This window comes from Leopardus geoffroyi, chromosome E1, assembly GCF_018350155.1.
Source record: "Leopardus geoffroyi isolate Oge1 chromosome E1, O.geoffroyi_Oge1_pat1.0, whole genome shotgun sequence".
Lineage (NCBI taxonomy): Eukaryota > Metazoa > Chordata > Mammalia > Carnivora > Felidae > Leopardus > Leopardus geoffroyi.
In genome coordinates this window covers 21,903,551-21,922,324 of record NC_059330.1, presented here as the reverse complement: position 1 = coordinate 21,922,324, position 18,774 = coordinate 21,903,551, and the positions used below count along the sequence as shown (strand labels likewise).

General features: G+C 43.4%; 1 protein-coding gene across 1 annotated transcript; it reads right to left on the bottom strand.

The window, feature by feature from the left end:
* Nucleotides 1-12,560: 12,560 nt before the first annotated feature.
* Nucleotides 12,561-14,503, bottom strand: LOC123604665 (C-C motif chemokine 7-like). The gene is made up of 3 exons (XM_045490995.1): nucleotides 14,349-14,503; nucleotides 13,501-13,618; nucleotides 12,561-13,109 (listed from the first exon to the last, which is right to left on the bottom strand). Exons 1-3 carry the CDS (start codon nucleotides 14,422-14,424, stop codon nucleotides 13,004-13,006), a joined length of 300 nt encoding a protein of 99 aa, XP_045346951.1. The 5' UTR covers nucleotides 14,425-14,503; the 3' UTR covers nucleotides 12,561-13,003.
* Nucleotides 14,504-18,774: the final 4,271 nt, after the last annotated feature.

Below are 18,774 nucleotides of genomic sequence, written 5' to 3'. Positions count from 1 at the left end.
GATTCCACTATATATATATATATATATATATATATATATATATATATATACCACATCTTCTTTATCCATTGTTGATGGACATTTGGGCTGTCCCCAAAATTTGGCTATTGTTGCTTCTGTAACCATTGGGGTGCATGTGTCCCTTTGAATCAGCAATTTTTGTATCCTTTGGATGAATACCTACTTGTGCAATTGCTGGAGTGTAGGGTAGTTCTATTTTCAATATTTTGAGGAACCTCCATACCGTTTTCCAGTCGCTGCACTACCAACATTCCTACCAACAGTCGTCTCAGCATAATTATTAATGGTACTTCCTTTTTTTCTCAGAAGTGTCCTAATTTGGGCAATAAAAATGACGTTGATATGACATGTTCATCTTACTTCTTACTATATGAATGGAGCACAACTCCTCACCTTCCTAGACTGGCCTCAACCTTCCTTCCCAAATTTCCCCACTGCTTCACACAGATGCTGACCCTAACGCCTTCCCAGTGGGCTTCCACCCAATTTGATAAACACGTCACAATCATCCTTACTTCCAGACATTTGCTCAAATCATACCTGTCTCCTATCAACGTAGCCTGAAATACCTTTCAAGAAGCCCCTGCACTTGCCCATCCATCAAGAGCTGGCTTAAGTTCTAGGATGAAGCCTCTCTAAGTGCCTGGAAAGCCTTAGTCTCAGTCAACTTCTTGCCAAGGGCCATCTAGCCTTCCTCTGGTTTCCAATGTTTGTATTAGCTGTGTATTGGGAGCTGGAGGATAATCCGAAGAAGAAGCTCAGGCACAGGGATGATATCACAGGCTACCACAATAGGCCACTGGAGAGACTTGGGGCAAGTGTGAGGTCTGCCAAGAAGGGAATTGTGGTGATGGGGTGAAGGTGTTCCTGAATGAGGGGCTAAAGTACTTGGGGTCTGGGAAGCTGCTCTTAGGTACCACAATCAGAGGGATGGAGAGGATGAGGTCCTGAATCTCATTGAAGACCAGTGGAACCAAAAGGCTATGTGTCAGGCACACAATTTCCACCCCATAACCATGCCTCTTACCCCTACTTCTATCTTTCTCCCTCCCAGTTCAATATAGAACCCCCCACAAATATTACAACGACTGACTGTAATAAAAACTATTTTTGTGTATTCCTAAAATAACATGTACTTTCACTTTATGAGTCATGCTTTGATTTACAAAGAGCAATGTTTTTTCTTAAAAACACAAAATACCTTCATATGGATGATCTTCACCAGGACTTCTACAGAATTCTAGGGAGGTAGGGAGGAGAGGAGTCCCATTACTCATACTTTGCAAGGGACTGAGTTGGGGGTCACAAAGAAGAAGGGAGCTTTCTGCTTTATATTTTAAAAACAAGGCAGACCCTCATGGCAGATAAGTTTAAAGTTTTTCAATAACTTAAACACAATATGTTTTATTAAAATGATTAAAAAGAGTGCTTGGGTGGTTTAGCCCGCTGAGTGTCTGACTCTAGGCTTCAGCTCAGATCATGATCCCAAAGTCATGGAATCAAGCCCCACTTTGAGCTCCATACTGAGTGTGGAGCCTGCTTGAGATTCTCTCTCTCTCTCTCTCTCTCTCTCTCTCTCTGCCCCTCCCCCCTCTCTCTGCCCCTCTCCCCCTCTCATGCTCTCTCTCTAAAATAAAAATATTATTAAAATAAAATAAAATGATGAAATAAGGGGCACCTGGGTGGCTCAGTCAGTTAAGTGCCAACTTTGGCTCAGGTCATGATCTCGTGGTTCATGAGTTCAAGCTCTGCATTGGGGCTCTATGCTGACAGCTCAGAGCCTGGTGCCTGCTCCAGATACTGTGTCTCTCTCTCTCTCTCTCCGCCTCCCCCTTGCTTGCACTCTGTCTCTCTCTCTCTCTCAAAAATAAATTAAAAAAAAAATTAAAAAAAAATTTTTTTAACATTTATTTATTTTTGAGACCGAGAGAGAGAGAGCACGAACAGGGGAGGGTCAGAGAAAGAGGGAGACACAGAATCTGAAACAGGCTCCAGGCTCTGAGCTGTCAGCACAGAGCCCGACGTGGGGCTCAAACCCACGGACTGTGAGATCATGACCTGAGCCGAAGTCGGACGCTTAACCGACTGAGCCACCCAGGCGCCCCCCAAAAGTTTTTTTTAAATGATGAAATAAAAGCTATTCCTTTTGGAATGAGGATGAGATTATTTTGGAATCAATCTTAGGAAGACCGTTGAAAATGAATCAGGCATTTCTCAGGCTCTGGTCTGGCTTCAAAAAGGTGAATATTTATGGCTTTGAAGTTTGGGGTTTGGGGCCAAGTACTTCATGGCATTCTAGACACACTCCTCCCTGGGACCACCTCCTTGGCCTGTTTGGTGGGATGGAGGGGAAACAATGAGAAGGATCCTCTACAAAAATTGTGTCCATTTAACTGAATTGTGTCCTTTTAAACCTTCCAGGACCATTTGCCATGGGGCAAGGGGGTTGCCATTGGACAGGACGAAGTGGACAGAGAGAGGAGGGGAATCTGGGGGTTATCTGCCACTCTTGATGGCCCAGTAAAGCCATCCTTGCTCTTGACTCAAAGAAACTAGTGTGAGCTGAACAAGCTTCTAGGCAGGGAGTTAGGCGTGAAAATTTCCTGTTGTGAAATTTCATGGATTGAATTTCCATGGATCGAACTCTTTGAGTCCATGACTCCAAGTAACTTTGAAATAATCCTGTATTGCTCGCTGCCCTTGAGAAATGAATTTTGGGGCCGGGAGAAGGGGAGTATTGTCAGAGGCTCTCTGCTGCTGGTGATTCTTCTGTAGCTCTATGATCACTGAACAGAGAACTTCCCACTGGCCACATTAAAGCAGCAGATGGTTGGGAAAGAAGCTGAATTTGGGGGAGAAATAAATAGAAAGGATAAGCCACTAATGACATGTAGATATTTAAAATCATGATTTTGTAAGAAAGGAAGGATATTTCAGAGAAAGCAAAGAAATGATGTAAGAGGTGCAGGTAGAATCCATCTGCTCTGAGGTCCTGTGTCTCTGCCTTTGATTCACTGTCCCCATCTGGGACCCACCACCCCTGGCAAGGGTATGGGAAAATCTTGGTCAGTGCAATAAGTTCTATTTCTGCCGTTATGAGGAGCTATGTGGCTCTGTGATAGTCATGATACAGTTCACCAAATATTCTGCATTCTCTGCTTTCTGGAAACTTGGTAGACTTGCATTTCCTGGTTACTTTTGGTTGGTTGGAACCATAGCTAGTTTTGATCAATAAGTTAGAAAACAGAGTGGCAAGTGTCATCTCTGAGCCAGAGTTTGTACTTGTCCGTGCAAGACCCCCAAGAGCTTTCTTTTTCTTTTTAAAAAAATTTTTTTAACATTTATTTATTTTTGAGACAGAGAGAGAGAGAGAGAGCATGAACAGGGGAGGGTCAGAGAAAGAGGGAGACACAGAATCTGAAACAGGCTCCAGGCTCTGAGCTGTCAGCACAGAGCCTGATGCGGGGCTCGAACCCACGGACCGCGAGATCACGACCTGAGCCGAAGTCGGACGCTTAACCGACTGAGCCACCCAGGCGCCCCGAGCTTTCTTTTTCTTTATCACAGTAAGCAGCAATGTCCCCAGTGCCAGCTGCTCCTCGATCCAGGATCCTGAGTATATGAAGCTAAAGCTTTATCCAGCACATTAGAGATAATTTAGTACAGTGAGAAATTAACCTTCATTGTTTTAAGCTGCTGATAACCTAGGATTGTTTGCAACCACAGCATGCATTATCTTATTTGGACTGAAACATGCAAGAAATGTAAGTCATCAGAGGATGGAAAAATGAGTTATGATACAAACACCTACACGGTTTCCCAGAGTCAAAGCTTGTCACCTTGAGATTCTGTTGGGACCTCATTCCCCTCTTCAAACCACTGTTTGCGAAAGCCATCTCAGTTCGGTAAAAATTCTGGTTCTACAATCAAAAGATTTCTTTCCCCTCCGCTACGGACAAAAATACCTTCTGTGCCACAGTACAAGAACATCTCTTTTGTGAGCCCCATCACCAAACACTGCAAGGGCAGTCAGATCTTGGACGCACATGGTGCCTTTCTCAATACTCGTGTCAGGCAAGAATGTGAGGACTGGCTTTGGTGACCTGGATTTCTAGCTTTGGTTGGGACGTTTCTTGTCCACTCATGGCACCTGTTTGCCCATCTTTAAAACGCAGGGTTTGTAGCAAGTCTTTGCAGATTCTTGCTGATCTGATAGTTCTGGAGGTGGTTAGCTTTTCCGTAGGGAGGGAGGGGTTTACTGGCTGGGTGAGCACCTGGGTGCTGAAGGCAGGCACAGAAGCACTGCAGACACCTTCCTGTTAGTGAGGATGCAAGTTTCAGTGCGACAGCGGGCATTTTCTGGGTTGGTCTCAGCCTTTCTGAGACACTGGCTGCTCTGCCCACCTTTAAAAAAGAGCAGAGAGGGTGGGACCTTCCAGGGAGGCTTTTGGTTGGCCAGGGTCATGAGCAAGTCATGAAGAAGGAAGCGCTTAACTGCTGACCAAGTTCCAGGTCCCAGCAAATGAACAAGACATAAGAGGCAAACTAGGGTGTGTGTGTGTGCGTGTGTGTGTGTGTGTGTGTGTGTGTGTAGGGGGGCACATTTGTCATCTGTCCTGGGGCTCAAAGTATAGAATGTGTGCATATGGAATGACTGAGCTTGGATAGTAATTCTTAAAAGCTCTGCCTTTTCTCAAATGACACATCTGTAGTTGGGGAGGGAAGTGGGGAAACAAAGGGCATGATGATGAGGACATCCAGGAACCCCCCTGGTCCCTGTGTTCATGTGGTGGCCTTTAGGATTTGCAGGCCAGGAAGGGTTCCTAAAACTCCTGCTAGGCTCCCTCCCCTGCCCCGCCAGAACTGTAGCACATGAGAACCTCGTCCTTATGTTTCAATCTCATGGTCATAGGCTTTGAGACCCTGGGATTTTAGTGTCCTAGGACATGACTAGATTGTTCTTATTGATCTTGACCTCCTGTGAATTCCTGCCCCAGCTTTACTGAGGCATCAGCGACAAATAAAGATTGCATATATTTAAGGTGTACAGTGTGACAGTTTGACATATATATATATATGTCACATATATATGTCACATATATATGTCATATACACACATATATATGTATATATGTCATATACATACATATATACATACATATATATATATATATATATATATATATATATATATATATATATAGTGATCACGGCAATCAAGTGAACCCACAGGCCCATCACCTCACATAGTCTCTTTTCGGTGTGGTAAAAGCATTTAAAATCTAATTTTCTTAGCAAATTTCAAGAATACCGTGCAGTATTATTACCTATAGTCCCCATGCTGTACAGTAGATTCCCCACAACTTACTCGTCTTACAACTGAAAGTTTGTACAGTGTGACAGACCCTTCCCCAGAAAGACAAATCAAAACCACCATGAAATACCACCCCACACCTATTAGGATGGCTATCGAAAAGACAAGGCATAACAAGTGTTAGTGAGGGCGTGGAAAAAAGGAAACCCTCGTGCACCGTTGACGGGAATGGAAATTGGTGCAGCCACTGTGGGAAACAGTATGGAGGTTCTTGCGAATCTGTAAACTATTTGCTTAGCTGCTAACTCTCTTCTTCCCCAAATGGAATGAAATAGCAAAAGCCTATACATCAAAGACACGGTGGTGGAGGTCTGTTTGAAGCAGAGGGGGGGCTCCCTATGCTCTCACCCCGCAAGTGTTCAAGAAATACTTTCGGAAAACCAGCAATCTGTTTCGCCCTCGCTCCCTGAGCCCATGTTCCAGACCAGACGACTGGTAGCTAAAAATATCAAAGAGAAAGAGGAGACAAGAATCCAACACGTATCCTTTTTGTGCACAACGCCAAGCCCCTTAATGGGAGATGCTGCAGGGACAGGCAATCTTTCATGGTGTCACTGTGGTGAGTTACAGAATTGAATATTGCCATAGAGACACTGCAAGGGTCGCCTGGGTTTTCCTGCACACTTAAATATCAGGTTGATTGATTGGAACAGGTCATAGAGAGGTGTGTTGAGAAGGATTCTGAGGCCGACTGGTGATGTCTGTCATGGGCATGGGATTAAGAGAGTGCCCTTGCTGGCCTGCATGGTCTCTAAGCTCCCATCTGGAATAATTGGTCTATAATTACTCAAAAAGGGACCAAGTAGGAACCAGAAAACCCGGACCTTCATTGTTCTCTCCTGCTCAGTTCCAGGTGAGATGGTCTAGTGTGGACCCCAGAATCAAGATCCTGAGTTTGGATGGTTCTGCCACTAACTAGCTTTGATGCCATGGACAGCTTACCTACTCTGCTAGATTAAGATGGAGGGAATCACGCTTACCTTAGAGGATTCTTGTGTGCATTAAGTGAGTTAGTATATATAAAGTGCTCAGAAGAGTGATCAGATGGCTGTAGTTGCTCTGTAAGTGGAAGTCCATTATCATCGTCTTTGTCGTTCTTGTTGTTATTAGGAAAGAAGAAGGATTTTGCCAGCCAGGGGATGCTAGAAAATGACTCCGAGTCTGGCCAGATGGCTTTCTCCATATCTTCTCCCCAGGTTCCCCCAGCTTCTAAGTAAAGACATGCAACCCCGGGATGGTTTCCAGAAATGCCTGAGTTGCACTTATGGGAGATGCAGAATCTCAAAAAGTGTGTCCAAACAACATGTTTGGAATGTTTTTGACCTCAGAGGCGTTAGGCTGACATGGTTGAGTGATTATATTCCCTTAGTAGAAATAATTTTGTAACTGCTGGGTGTCTTGAGGGCCCTATCAGCAAGTGATTTTCCATTTTTGTGTTTTCCTCCCAGGGGTTTGGATTTAACCTGGACCACAGACACTTCAGTGGGAAAGAATAAACTGAATCTGAGACATCCAAGTTTAGCAGCTGTTCCATCCAGCTGCCTGGCTGTCTCTACAGTGGGGGCAGCTTCACCAGCTGTTTTGTCTCTCTTCCTGGGGGTTCTCTCATGGACAAGTGACCTGGGCTAGGTCCACTACTTTTTTTGGTCTGGTGCCTGATACATGTGGGGTGTTGGTGGGGAATGACTCTGAGCGATGGGCAGGAAATGAGTCCCTCATTGTGAAAACAAAATCCTAGCTTTCTTTCCAAGGATGAATGATCAGTGGAAAAAAGGATCCCAGGAATTAGGACTCTTTTTTAGTTTAGTTTAGTTTTGTTTCTGTTCTTGTTTTGCAGCTGTGCTCTAGACTTCCTCTAATAATGCAAAGTTATACACAGAATTGAAAGAGACATTAACATTCATTTTATTCCAACTCTATCTTAAAAAAAAAAAATAGAGACCTGAGGACCAGTGACAAAATCCCTAAGGCAATGTGGTATGTTTTGAAACGCCCAGAGTCTAAGAGACCCCCAAAAACGAACCACCAGAGTCCAGAGTCAAAGCTAAGCAGCAAGGGTCATTTATTGCAGGTTCGAACCTGGACCTCTGCGCCCCCGTTGCCGGTGACGCCAAGAGGCCCTGAGAGAGGTTTTTACACCCCTTTTATAGACAGGTACAAACAAGTCATGGGGAAATCAGGAATTTTCCACAGGTACAGAGCTGCGATTGATTGGTGTTTAAAGTTGGACACTTAACAGTATTCGATTGGTTCCTGCCTTTAGGTCAGACAACAACCGGGGGTACGGGTATCACAATGATTGATCAGGAATACACGGATGTGCCAAGCAACAATGGTTGATCAAGAATATACGGATGTGCCAGGCAATAATGATTGATCAGGAATACATGGGCGCGCCAAGCAATTGTACAGAAGCAGAACAAGCTGGTTAAGCTTGGTTAGGTTTCAGTTTCCCGTAACTTAAGCTTTTAAGTTTCAATTTTCTCAGGCCTCTCAGTTTTAGGCTGAGTCTGATTCTAGAACCCCTGACTCTTGACTCCCTGCCTTGTGAAACCTTCACTGCACAGTAGCCCTTAGACTCAATTTTCCCTTGTGCCAAACAGAACCATGTAGGGTGTGCTGCCTCTCTCTCTCTCAAGTCACTGAAGATGTCTGCAGTTTCCTGTTACTTTTGGAGGAAGGTTACCCCCAATATATGTTAACATAAAAATTCTAACAATGTGTCTAAGAAATAGCACGTTCTCCACAGCAGTGCTAACTTATTCAATGTGAGCAAGCACTGTATTACTTCACTTATTTAATCATCCCAATAAACCCACAAAGTAGGTTTTCTAACTAAGTTCATCTTAAAAATGAGACAACAGAGGCTTAGGGAAGGCAAGCAGTTTCCTCTTCTGCAAAGTCATTTCTAAAAGTGAAGTCTGCCAGGGGCCCCTGGTTGGTTCAGAAGGTTGAGCATCCAACTTGGGCTCAGGTCATGATCTCACGGCCCGTGACTTCTAGCCCTGCATTGGGATCACTGGTGTCAGCACAGAGCCTGCTTTGAATCCTCTGTCCCCTCTCTCTCTGCAACTCCCCCATTTGCGCTCTCTTTCTCTCCCTCTCTCTCTCTCTCTCAAAATAAATAAACATTAAAAAAAAGAAATAGAAGTGAAGCCTGCGTCTCAGAGTTGCCCTGAGAAAAACCAAAGCTCTTTTATTTAAAATATTCTTACTGGGGCGCCTGGGTGGCGCAGTCGGTTAAGCGTCCGACTTCAGCCAGGTCACGATCTTGCGGTCCGTGAGTTCGAGCCCCGCGTCGGGCTCTGGGCTGATGGCTCAGAGCCTGGAGCCTGTTTCCGATTCTGTGTCTCCCTCTCTCTCTGCCCCTCCCCCGTTCATGCTCTGTCTCTCTCTGTCCCAAAAATAAATAAACGTTGAAAAAAAAATGTTTATAAAATATTCTTACTGTTTATTACATGATCTTGCATAATCCTCTTGGGACAATCGACTTTAGTCCTTTGTATGGTGAACACGGAGGCAAAGGATGGTGAAAGTATTTCCTGGAACCAGTTGGTCATGGTAACACTGGCCTCTGCTTCCAGAGCAAGGACAAAACTCACGGCGGCTCACTGCGACAGGTGTTTATTTCTGTGTTGTTCATGTCACGGCTTGATGTTGGTCAGGCAGCTTGCCAAAGGCGCTCTTCTCTGAGGAGTGACTCAGCAATCCAGCCTTCTTGTAAATCATAGCCAGCATCTGGAACACGTGGCCCTCAAGTTCACTGAGGCCAGGGAGAGAGGGTTGATAGATTGTACAGGGAGCTTTAAAGAACCAGGCATGGAAGCCTTGACTACCACATCTGCCTACGTCCTGTGGCCCTAACTTGTCATATGACTCCAAGTGCAAGGAGGCTGAGAAGTAAGGAGAAGATCCCGGGTGAGGGCTAATAGTTTCTATACAGTCTGCCCTTTGTCACTGCTTCTCTACCTAGGTTAACGCAATTGACCAATCCCCAAGAGAGATCAACCCAAAGTCCTATACGGCCATTGCATCAAATTAAATGTCCAGGATCTCTGGATGGCAAGTGGTCTTCTCTGGCAGGTGAGGGCATTGGATTCACTGTCCAGAGACCCGTGAACTGAAAAGACCAGTTATTTGCCCTTGACGTAATATATCTGGTTTGGAGAGGACAGGTGCTTGCAATCAACTACTTCATTCATGGAGGGGAAGATGGTGACACCAGTGGCCAGTGCTCTGTAGCGATCCTGAAATCCTCCAGAAAGATGTTGTGAAAGTCCCTCACCCTTGGTTAGGCTAGATTCTGCAATCTGGGGACGCTCTTTTGTCTTGTTGACCCTGGTGCCTGATTGCTTTTGTGAGGTCTCTCCTTCTACATCTTTGAAGGTGGCTTGCTGCACTATAGAGCTTGAAGTTTGTTTTTATTTGGAACGGCCAGTGGTATCTTGTTTTCAGGCAGACTCATTCATGGTTTTATTGGCCATATGGTCTACCGCCCTTGAGAACGTAGCAGGTTTCTAATATCTTCCCACCAGGCTATTCGATATATGCCAGCAGCCACAGCCTGGATCTTTCTACATATACTTCTCACATTATTTTTTTACCTTTCCCTCTCTCTCTCCCCTCCTCTTAACGAGGCTTGAAAAGGCAGAGCGGCAACTTCAGTCTGATTTGTGCCCTAAGTTATTTCCTCCAACTCAGTTTTTTCCTGAATGTTTATTACTGAAATCCTTTTACTTTTTCCCCTTAAATTACCTTCTCTTAATGTTTGAGCCTAGAAACAGATGGCTTTCCAACAATGTGAGATCCTGAATTTGTGGACTTTATTCCAGTTCATTTTACGTTAAAACCAGTCAGTTCTTGGGGCGCTGCATGGCTCAGTCAGTTAAGCATCTGACTCTTGATGTCAGCTCAGGTCATGATCTCACAGGTCGTGAATTCAAGCCCCATGTCAGGCTCTTCACTGACAGTGCTGGGCCTGCTTGGGATTCTCTCTCTCTCCCTCTGTTTCTCTGTCCCTTCCCCCCGCTCATGTGTGCTCTCTCTCTCTCAAAAATTAACTAATTACTTAATTAATAAAAACAGTCAATTATTTCCTGAGTTCATCTCTTTCTTGCAATACCCTAACAAGTGCAGAGAAAAACAACCAATGCATTATGGATGCATATTTTTAAAACTCTCTCCTTGGAGCTACAATTTCAGCAGACCAGGCCTGTCAACTCTGGCACTTTGTACCAAGATTCTCCATCATTTCAACCTGAGATAGCTTCCTCACTGCCTCTGCCAAATGTCTAGTCAATGTTGCACATTTTAGGTTTTTACTGGCAACCCACGATCATGGTACCGATTCCTCCATCAGTCAGGGTTAGGCCAGGGTCCTAACTTCAGTGGCTTAACCCGATGAAAGATTATTTCTTTTGCATGTCACTGAACAGGGGTAGGCCAAGTGGCTCTCCTCTGACGGCTTAAGGATGTGGGCTGTCTCCATCTGAAAGCTGAGGTTTTTGGAGCACGTTGCCTCCAAGGTCAGCACAGCAGAGGAAGAGAAGCCCTAAAGTGTGAGCTGTTTATAGGGAAGTGGCTTCCATCATTTTGGTCCTCACCTTCTCGGTTAGAATCCAGTCACATGGCCCCTCAATAAACACAATGTAGGCTGGAAAATGTAGACGAGCACACGAATATGTGGTTGGCATTTTCAGCCTCTGCTATTTCAAGTCTAGGGAATGGGAAAGTTCAGACTCCTCATGTCTAAGCCAGAGGCATAGGTCAAGCCCAGAGACTGCAGGACATCAGGGAACTTCAAAGTGTACCCATCACTCTTCAGCAAGACAGGGCTGGGAACCAGTTGCAAAGATGGAAGGAGCACCTTGCCCGCCCAACACTCTGTATTAGAATCTTTGGTGATGGTACCCGGAAATCTGCTTTTTTATTAATGTCTTAGAGATATTGAGGCCAACATGAGAGCCATTGATGTACTATAAATCTCCATGGATGCGGGCTCAGTCAGGAAAAATAACTTGCCCTAATTTACCAGGCACATGAGTGGTATAGCCAGTCAGATTTTTGAATACCATTAAATTTTATGTCCAGTTATGTATCAGCTTCTGTTCCTGGTTGTCGTTTGGAATTTCTCTTTAACACTCTGGGTCCAGAGAGGCCCATTGAGAACAAGTGAGTTCAGCATTCCTTGAAAATGAAAAGATAGGCTTGACAAAGAGAGTGTGATCAGATTCTGTTTGGGCTTGGGCACATGGAACACATCTCTCCTTGCCTGTCTTACTACCTGACACTCTGCTTGTATCTGGCTGCACCACATGACTTTGCTGTGTCTCATTGCACGATCGCATCTATTTCCCTCTTACTCCTGGTCATCTCCCTGTCATTCCCCATTGGTATTTGAGATTATGCTCCTTATTGATGTTTGGAGGTGAGGACTATTGGGCTGGAGGAGGGGGAAAGGGCTGTTGGACCTTGGTCTAAGCATCAACAAAGGCAGCAAATAGTCACCAGTAAATTGTCTGCTTGCCACCAAAGTGTCTGAATTCTCCTGACCCCTTGAGATTTCTACTGCAATTTTGATGCAAACCGCCCCCCCTTCCAAGAAGCTCAGCTTGAGGTTATCAAGGGTTTGTCAGTATGCTGCCTTGGATACAGGATCCTGACCCTCTTTGCTCTTCTTCAACCTCTGGAGATAGATATCTTTAAGACATGTGTTCCTAGGTGTGGAAGGGAACTTCTGGGGTCATCTGTTGATCCCCTCCCTGGTTTCTTAATGCAGGGGATACTTGTATTATCCTGGATTCAAAGTTGATTACAAGAAAGAAAACCAACCAGCCACAAGGCTGATGCAACAACTGAGAGGAGAGACCACTGGGTAGGGCACGGGATGGTGAGAAAAGAAAGGACTTTGGAAAGGAAGAAGGTATTTGAACAAATGACTGAAACTGATGTCAGATCTGGAGCTGTGGAGCTGGCTAACCCTGGCGCCAGCCAAGCTGACTTTCCTTGACATGCAGGTGAGCCCAGCTTGGGGGCAAGCCCGGAGTCTATCATATACTCATTCCTCCAGAACACGAGCCCCACCTTCTGAATCCAGCCCTCCTTTCTCTGGCACTCCCACCAGCTTTATCTTATCCTTTAAAAAGGCATCAAAGTCAGGTTTTACCCAAAAACATATTTTATGTGAAAATTCAAGAGCTGTACATATAAAAAATATTCAGTTCTATAATAATATTATGTTTCATAAGGACATCCCCTCCTAAAAATTAAATATATGTATATTTGCATTGATTCATGCACAGATACTCACAACACTACAGTGAGGTAGAGAAGAAGGAGCATCCTGTAGTTTTGAAGGGTCTGAAGTGACATGTGTCCAAAGGTTTGCATTTGAAACACGTCCAATTCCAGAGCCCATTAAATTAAAATATTAACAACTTAGAAGACATAATACACTACTTAAGAAAAACCATGATTCACATTATTACACAAATTTCGTATTCCTTAGAATTGTAATAGAATAGTTTCAGAATGCATGTTGGAAAGAACAGGGCATATACATTAATTGTTCCCTGAGTACTGACTTGGGTTCATTGTGGGCATGAAGGTTCATAGCTTTGAGGTTTGGGTTTTCTTGTCCAGGTACTCCATGAAATCCTGGACCCACTTCTGCTTGGGGTCAGCACAGAGCTCCTTGGCCTGTTTGGTCTTGAAGCTGTGGGTAAAGAGGGCAGTTAGATGGAGCACCTTGAAGGTTCAGCTTGGGAGTGTAACTACTCTATGGAAAACTTGCCTGGCCCATTAGCCTGAGGTTAGGAAGGGGCCTCTGGGGAAGCAGCTGTTTTTGCTGACCTAGGTGAAGCCATCTTGGCTCCTAGATGAAAGAACTGACATCTGAACCAATGTCTGGACAGGGAGCTGAAAATGGGAAGTCTCTTTACTTTCTTGAATTCGCTTTTCCCATAAAAAAAAAATTCCTGGGATTGGATTAGTCTAAGCATCTGAGGGTTAAATTCCAACTCAGTCTTATCATAGAACCCAATCCACTGCCTGGGAGCGGAGCTCAAGATCAAGGGATGAGTGTGGGTGGTCATGGCTTCACTCACATCACGGCTTCCCTGGGACAATAGCTGCTGGTGATTCTTCTGTAGCTCTTCAGCTTCTGGATGGGGATCTTTCTAACAGTAAATCTATAGCAGCAGGTGGTTGGGCTATTAATCCCCTCTGTTGAAACAACAACAAAGGCTATTGAGGGTGTGTGCTGGGACTTTCATTTGAAAAGTAGGGAAGAGTAAGGAGGAGGAGTCAAAGGAAAGGGAAGCCACCCACCGTAAATCCCTAACGACTAGGTCTGTCTTGAAGAACCTAAATCTGTCTTGAAACTCTCTCATTTGCATGGACTGTAAAGTGGAAGGATACCACAGCTCATTAAGAAGAGAAGAGGAACTGGTGACAAATCTGGGTATTTCTAGGAGAGGCTCATAGAATAGTCCAGTTCCTCAGGTCAAGGGGACCCCAGCTATAGGTCCCCCTCTAGGCTCTGAGCAATCTGTTCCTAGTTGTCAGTTTCTCTGATACCTGCAGCCTCTGCAGAACCCTGTCTCTGGATCCTGGGCTGAATGAAGCAAAGACCAGATTCTGGGTCTCCTCCTTTCCCCTCCACCATATCTGGAGATACCCTGCACACTCTCCACCAGAGTCCCCTTCTTTTTGATGATCCAAGTCCCCAAACCCTGTTGCAAGGAGCTGGGGCAGTAACTACACGGAGGGTGTGATTACAGAGCTGGAGTCCTGGGAGGACTGGATTTGGGGTCCACGGCTGGAATTCTCATCCAGGTTCTGCCCTGGAGCAGCTGTGTGATCCGCCTCACTCCGTGTCCTTCTCTGACTTTCCTGATTATGAGAACCCAGAGATGGGGTGATGGGCTTCAAAGGGAAGGAGAAAGGGGCTTACCTGGCTGAGCAAGTGCCTGGAGGCTGAAGGCAGCAGCTGTGAGCAGCAGGCACAGAAGCGCTGCAGAGACCTTCATGTCTGCAGGGAGCGAGGAACTTGGGCGTGAAAGCTGGAGGTTTCCAAGCTGGTCTCAGCTTCTCTGCTCCTCTGGGGGTTCTGCCTGCCTTTTATAGGGAGAAGACAGGAATAAGAAGAAAGTGAGTGGATGACAGGGCTTTGTTCTTCTGAATGAATCATAGGATGGAATAGTAAATCTGCTGAGCCATTGCCCTCCCCTGAGGAACATACTAGGAAATGAGAGAGAAATGTGATTGATGCTGGCCTGCTTTCCATTCAAGCTCTGGTGTGTTGGTGAGGTGCTGGCTATGCCCAGGCAATGTGTGATCTATGACTGTTACCAAGGGCTCCTTTTTTTTTTTTTTTTTTTTTTTTGAAATGAAACACTTTATGTAGAAAAAGAAAGGAAGTAGGGTTACCAAATCAAAGAAATGTAAGGGATTTCCCCAATTTTCCTTTCAGACAGCATCTCCAGGACCCCAGTTTTCAGAGAAAGTAAAACTTTGGCTGGGCTTTAAAATGGACTAAAAAATCCTTTACGGTTTAAATCCTGGTGGCTTTTCTTAAACCCAAAGAAGAATGTGATAATAGGACATTAGCAGAAAAGTAGACTTCTCTATTTTTAGAATACCTAAAATTGTATATCTAGTAATTAAATGCTATAACAACCCATCTGAAAACAGTGATTTAAAGCAAGAACAATAATTGATTTTGCTTTTGGATATGGGACTTGACGGGCTCAGCCAGGTAGTTCTTGCTCAGGGATTTTTACATCATTGTAGTTGGATGGTGGCTGAGACTGGGGTCATCTCAAGGCTTTCACTCAGTGTCAGGTGTCTGAGCTGGGAGGTCTTAAACAGCTGGGGATTGGATCAGATGGAAGCTTCTTGCCCCCCACCCCCATCTTTCCAGTGGTCCCTCCACATAGCTGGATATGGATATTTTACATGATGGTTTAAGACTCCCAGGTACAAAGTTAGGGAACATAGACTACATCTCTTAATTTGAGGACCATAAAAGAATTTGCAGACATGTTTTTAAACCACTATCTGTTTCATAGGCTATCTGAACTACAAAGCACTTAATAAGATCATGGGATGCTGTGGTTTTTAAAATATCGGATTATCTATGAAAATATTATTACAAGTAAAATAACAGAAGGGATGGGGTGCCTGGGAAGCTCAGTCAGTTGAGTGTCTGACTCTTGGTTTGGGCTCAGGTCATGATCCCAGGGTCCTGGAATTGAGCCCCACGTCAGGCTCCGTGCTGAGTATGGATCATGCTTAAGATTCTCTGCCTCTTTTTAACTCTGCCTCTCTCCCCTACTCACACTCTCACTCTCTCTCTCTCTCTTATAAAAAGAATAGAGGGGAAGCCAAACTTATGAATAAAATCAAAGTGGACTTGCTCAGTTGGAAGCTAAGACAGGAGTCTTCACAACCTCTCTTCTTATACATATCTCAAGGATCTAAAGACTAGATTTTGAAAACCAGTTGTCCGTTTGCTGTTTCAACCTGCCCTTGTTTATATGCACACACTACAAGCTCATCAACCAATCGCTGATGATATTAATGAAAAGGGGGCTTGATGAGAGGCCCTTGGCTTTGTCCATCTTTTCTATTGTTGTTCAGTCTTTATTTAATTTACTTCTGCTCTGATATTCATTACTTCCTCCCTTCTACTAACTGTGGGCTGAGTGTGCCCTTTTTGTTGTCTCTTGAGGTATAAAGTTAGGTTTGTTATTTGAGATCTTTCTTTTTTTCTTAATGTTCGCATCCATTGTTACAAGCATCCCTCTCGGAACTACTTTTGATGTGTTGCATAAGTTTTGGTTGGTTGTGTTTCCATTTTTGTTACTTTCAAGATATTTTTTATTTCCCTTGGATTTCTTCTTTGACCCATTGATTGTTTAGGATGCACAGATGTGCATATTTTCCAGTTTTCCTCTTGTTATTGATTTATAGTTTCATACCATTGTGTTAGGAAAAGATACTTGGCATGAATTCAATCTTTTTAAAGTTTGCTAAGCCTTGCTTTGTTATCTATCATGTAACATTGGAGAATGTTTTGTGTGTGATTAAGGAGAATGTACATTCTGTATACATTCCATTTGATTGGATGGAATGTTCTATATATGTCTGTAAGGTACATTTGATCCAAAGTACTTCAGGTCCAACATTTCCTTACTGATTTTTGTTTGGTTGATCTATCCATTGTTGAAGGGGGTATAAAAGTCCCTTACTATTATTGTGATCTATTTTTCCCCTTTGATCCGTTAGTATTTGCTCAATATGTTTAGTTTCTCCAATGTTGGGTATAGTTATATTTATGATTGTTATATCCTCTTGATGAATTGACCCCTTTATAATTACATAATGATCTTCTTTGTCGCTTACAGTTTTTGGCTTAAAGTCTATTTTTTGCTACATGTATAGTTATTCCTGTTCCCTTTTGGAATATCTTTCCCATCTTTTCACATTGAGCCTATGTGTGTTTGTAAAGTCAAAGTGAGTCTCCTGTAGGAAGCATATAGTTGGGTCTTATTTATAATTTTTTAATGTATTTAGCCACAGTATGCCTTTTCTGGAGAATTTAGTTTATTCACATTTGGTGAATATTGATAGGTAAGGACTTGATAATGCCATCTTACTTTTTTCTATTTTGTAGTTCCCTTGTTCCTTTCTCCTATCTCACTTGCTCCCTTCATTTGTGAATTGATGATTTTTCATAGTGGTATTCTTTGATTCCTTTCTCTTTCTTTTTTGTGTATTCACTGTAGATTTTTGCCTTAAGGCTATCATGAGGCTCACATAATACATCTAATAGATACAACAAGCTATTTTATGCCTGGTTGCTTGACTTTGACTGCATACAAAACCTTACCTTTATATCTTTCCTTTTATGTTTGTTATGCTACATTACCTCTCTTTACATTGTGTAACATTTAACAGATTATTGCAGCTATTATTTTTAATAATTTTGTCCTTTAGCCTTTATAGTAAAGTGGTTAATACAGTATAATATTACAGTATTAGACTATTCTGAACTTGACTATATAATTACCTTTACTAGTGTGATGTATATGTTTTCATGTTACTAATTAGTATCCTTTCATTTCAGCTCGAAAAACCCTTTTCAGCATTTCTTATAAGGCAGGTCTAATGGTAATGAAGACACCATCCCACTCTCTCCTGACTGTGAAGTTTCTGCTGAGAAATCCTTTGATTACCTTATGGGAGTTCCTTTGTAAGTGACAAGTTTCTTTTTTCTTTCTGCTTTTAAGATTCTCTTTTTGTCTCTGTTTTTTTTTTTTTTTTCTTTTTTTTTTTTTTTTTTTTGACAGTTTTATTACAATATGTCTTCGGAGAAGCGTTTTTAAAGTTGAGTTTGCTCGGGGCGCCTGGGTGGCGCAGTCGGTTAAGCGTCCGACTTCAGCCAGGTCACGATCTCGCGGTCCAGGAGTTCGAGCCCCGCGTCAGGCTCTGGGCTGATGGCTCAGAGCCTGGAGCCTGTTTCCGATTCTGTGTCTCCCTCTCTCTCTGTCCCTCCCCCGTTCATGCTCTGTCTCTCTCTGTCCCAAAAATAAATAAACGTTGAAAAAAAAATTTAAAGTTGAGTTTGCTTGGGGACCTATGAACTTTATGAATTTGGATATTGAAATCTCTCCCCAGATTTGGGAAGTTCTCAAACATTACTTCTTTAAAGAAGCTTTCTTGGGGTGCCGGGGTGGCTCAGTCAGTTGAGCGTCCGACTTTGGCTCAGGTCATGATCTCATAGTTCGTGAGTTCGAGCCCCGCATTGGGCTCTGTGCCGACAGCTCGGAGCCTGGAGCCTGCTTCAGATTCTGTGTCTCCCTCTCTCTGCCCTGTTCCCGCTCATGTTCTGTCTCTCTCTGTCTTGCAAAGATGAGTAAACGTTAAAAAAAAATTTTTTTTAAGTTTTCTTGCCCCTTCTCCCTCTCTGTCTTTCTGGGACTCCAATAATTCACAGATTTTTTTTTCTTTTAATAATATTCCAGAGATCACATAGGCTTTCTTCAGTCTTCTTCATTCTTTGTTGTTGTTATTCTCTGACTAGATAATTTCTAAGGTCTTCTCCACAAATTCTTTCTTCCCCTTGGTCCATTCTGCTGTTGATGATGTTTATTGTATTTTTTATTTCATTTATTGTGTCTTCAGCTCCACAACTTCTTCTTTTTAATGCTTTTTATCTCTTTATTAAACTTCTCATTCTGTTGATGTTTTGTTTTCCTGATTTTGTTGAAAGGACTTTCTCTGTTTTCTTGTAGTTCATTGAGCTTCCTTAAAAAGGCTATTTTAAATTCTTTTTCAGGTAAGTCATAGATCTTCATGCCTTTGGGGTCAGTTAC

Excerpts from the sequence above, each read along its gene's own strand:
- LOC123604665 (XM_045490995.1), bottom strand. The coding sequence starts at position 14,424 with ATGAAGGTCTCTGCAGCGCTTCTGTGCCTGCTGCTCACAGCTGCTGCC. Across the intron at positions 13,619-14,348 it reads CCAGGCACTTGCTCAGCCAG|AGGGGATTAATAGCCCAACC; the intron begins GTAAGCCCCTTT and ends TTGTTTCAACAG. Across the intron at positions 13,110-13,500 it reads TGTCCCAGGGAAGCCGTGAT|CTTCAAGACCAAACAGGCCA; the intron begins GTGAGTGAAGCC and ends CTTTACCCACAG.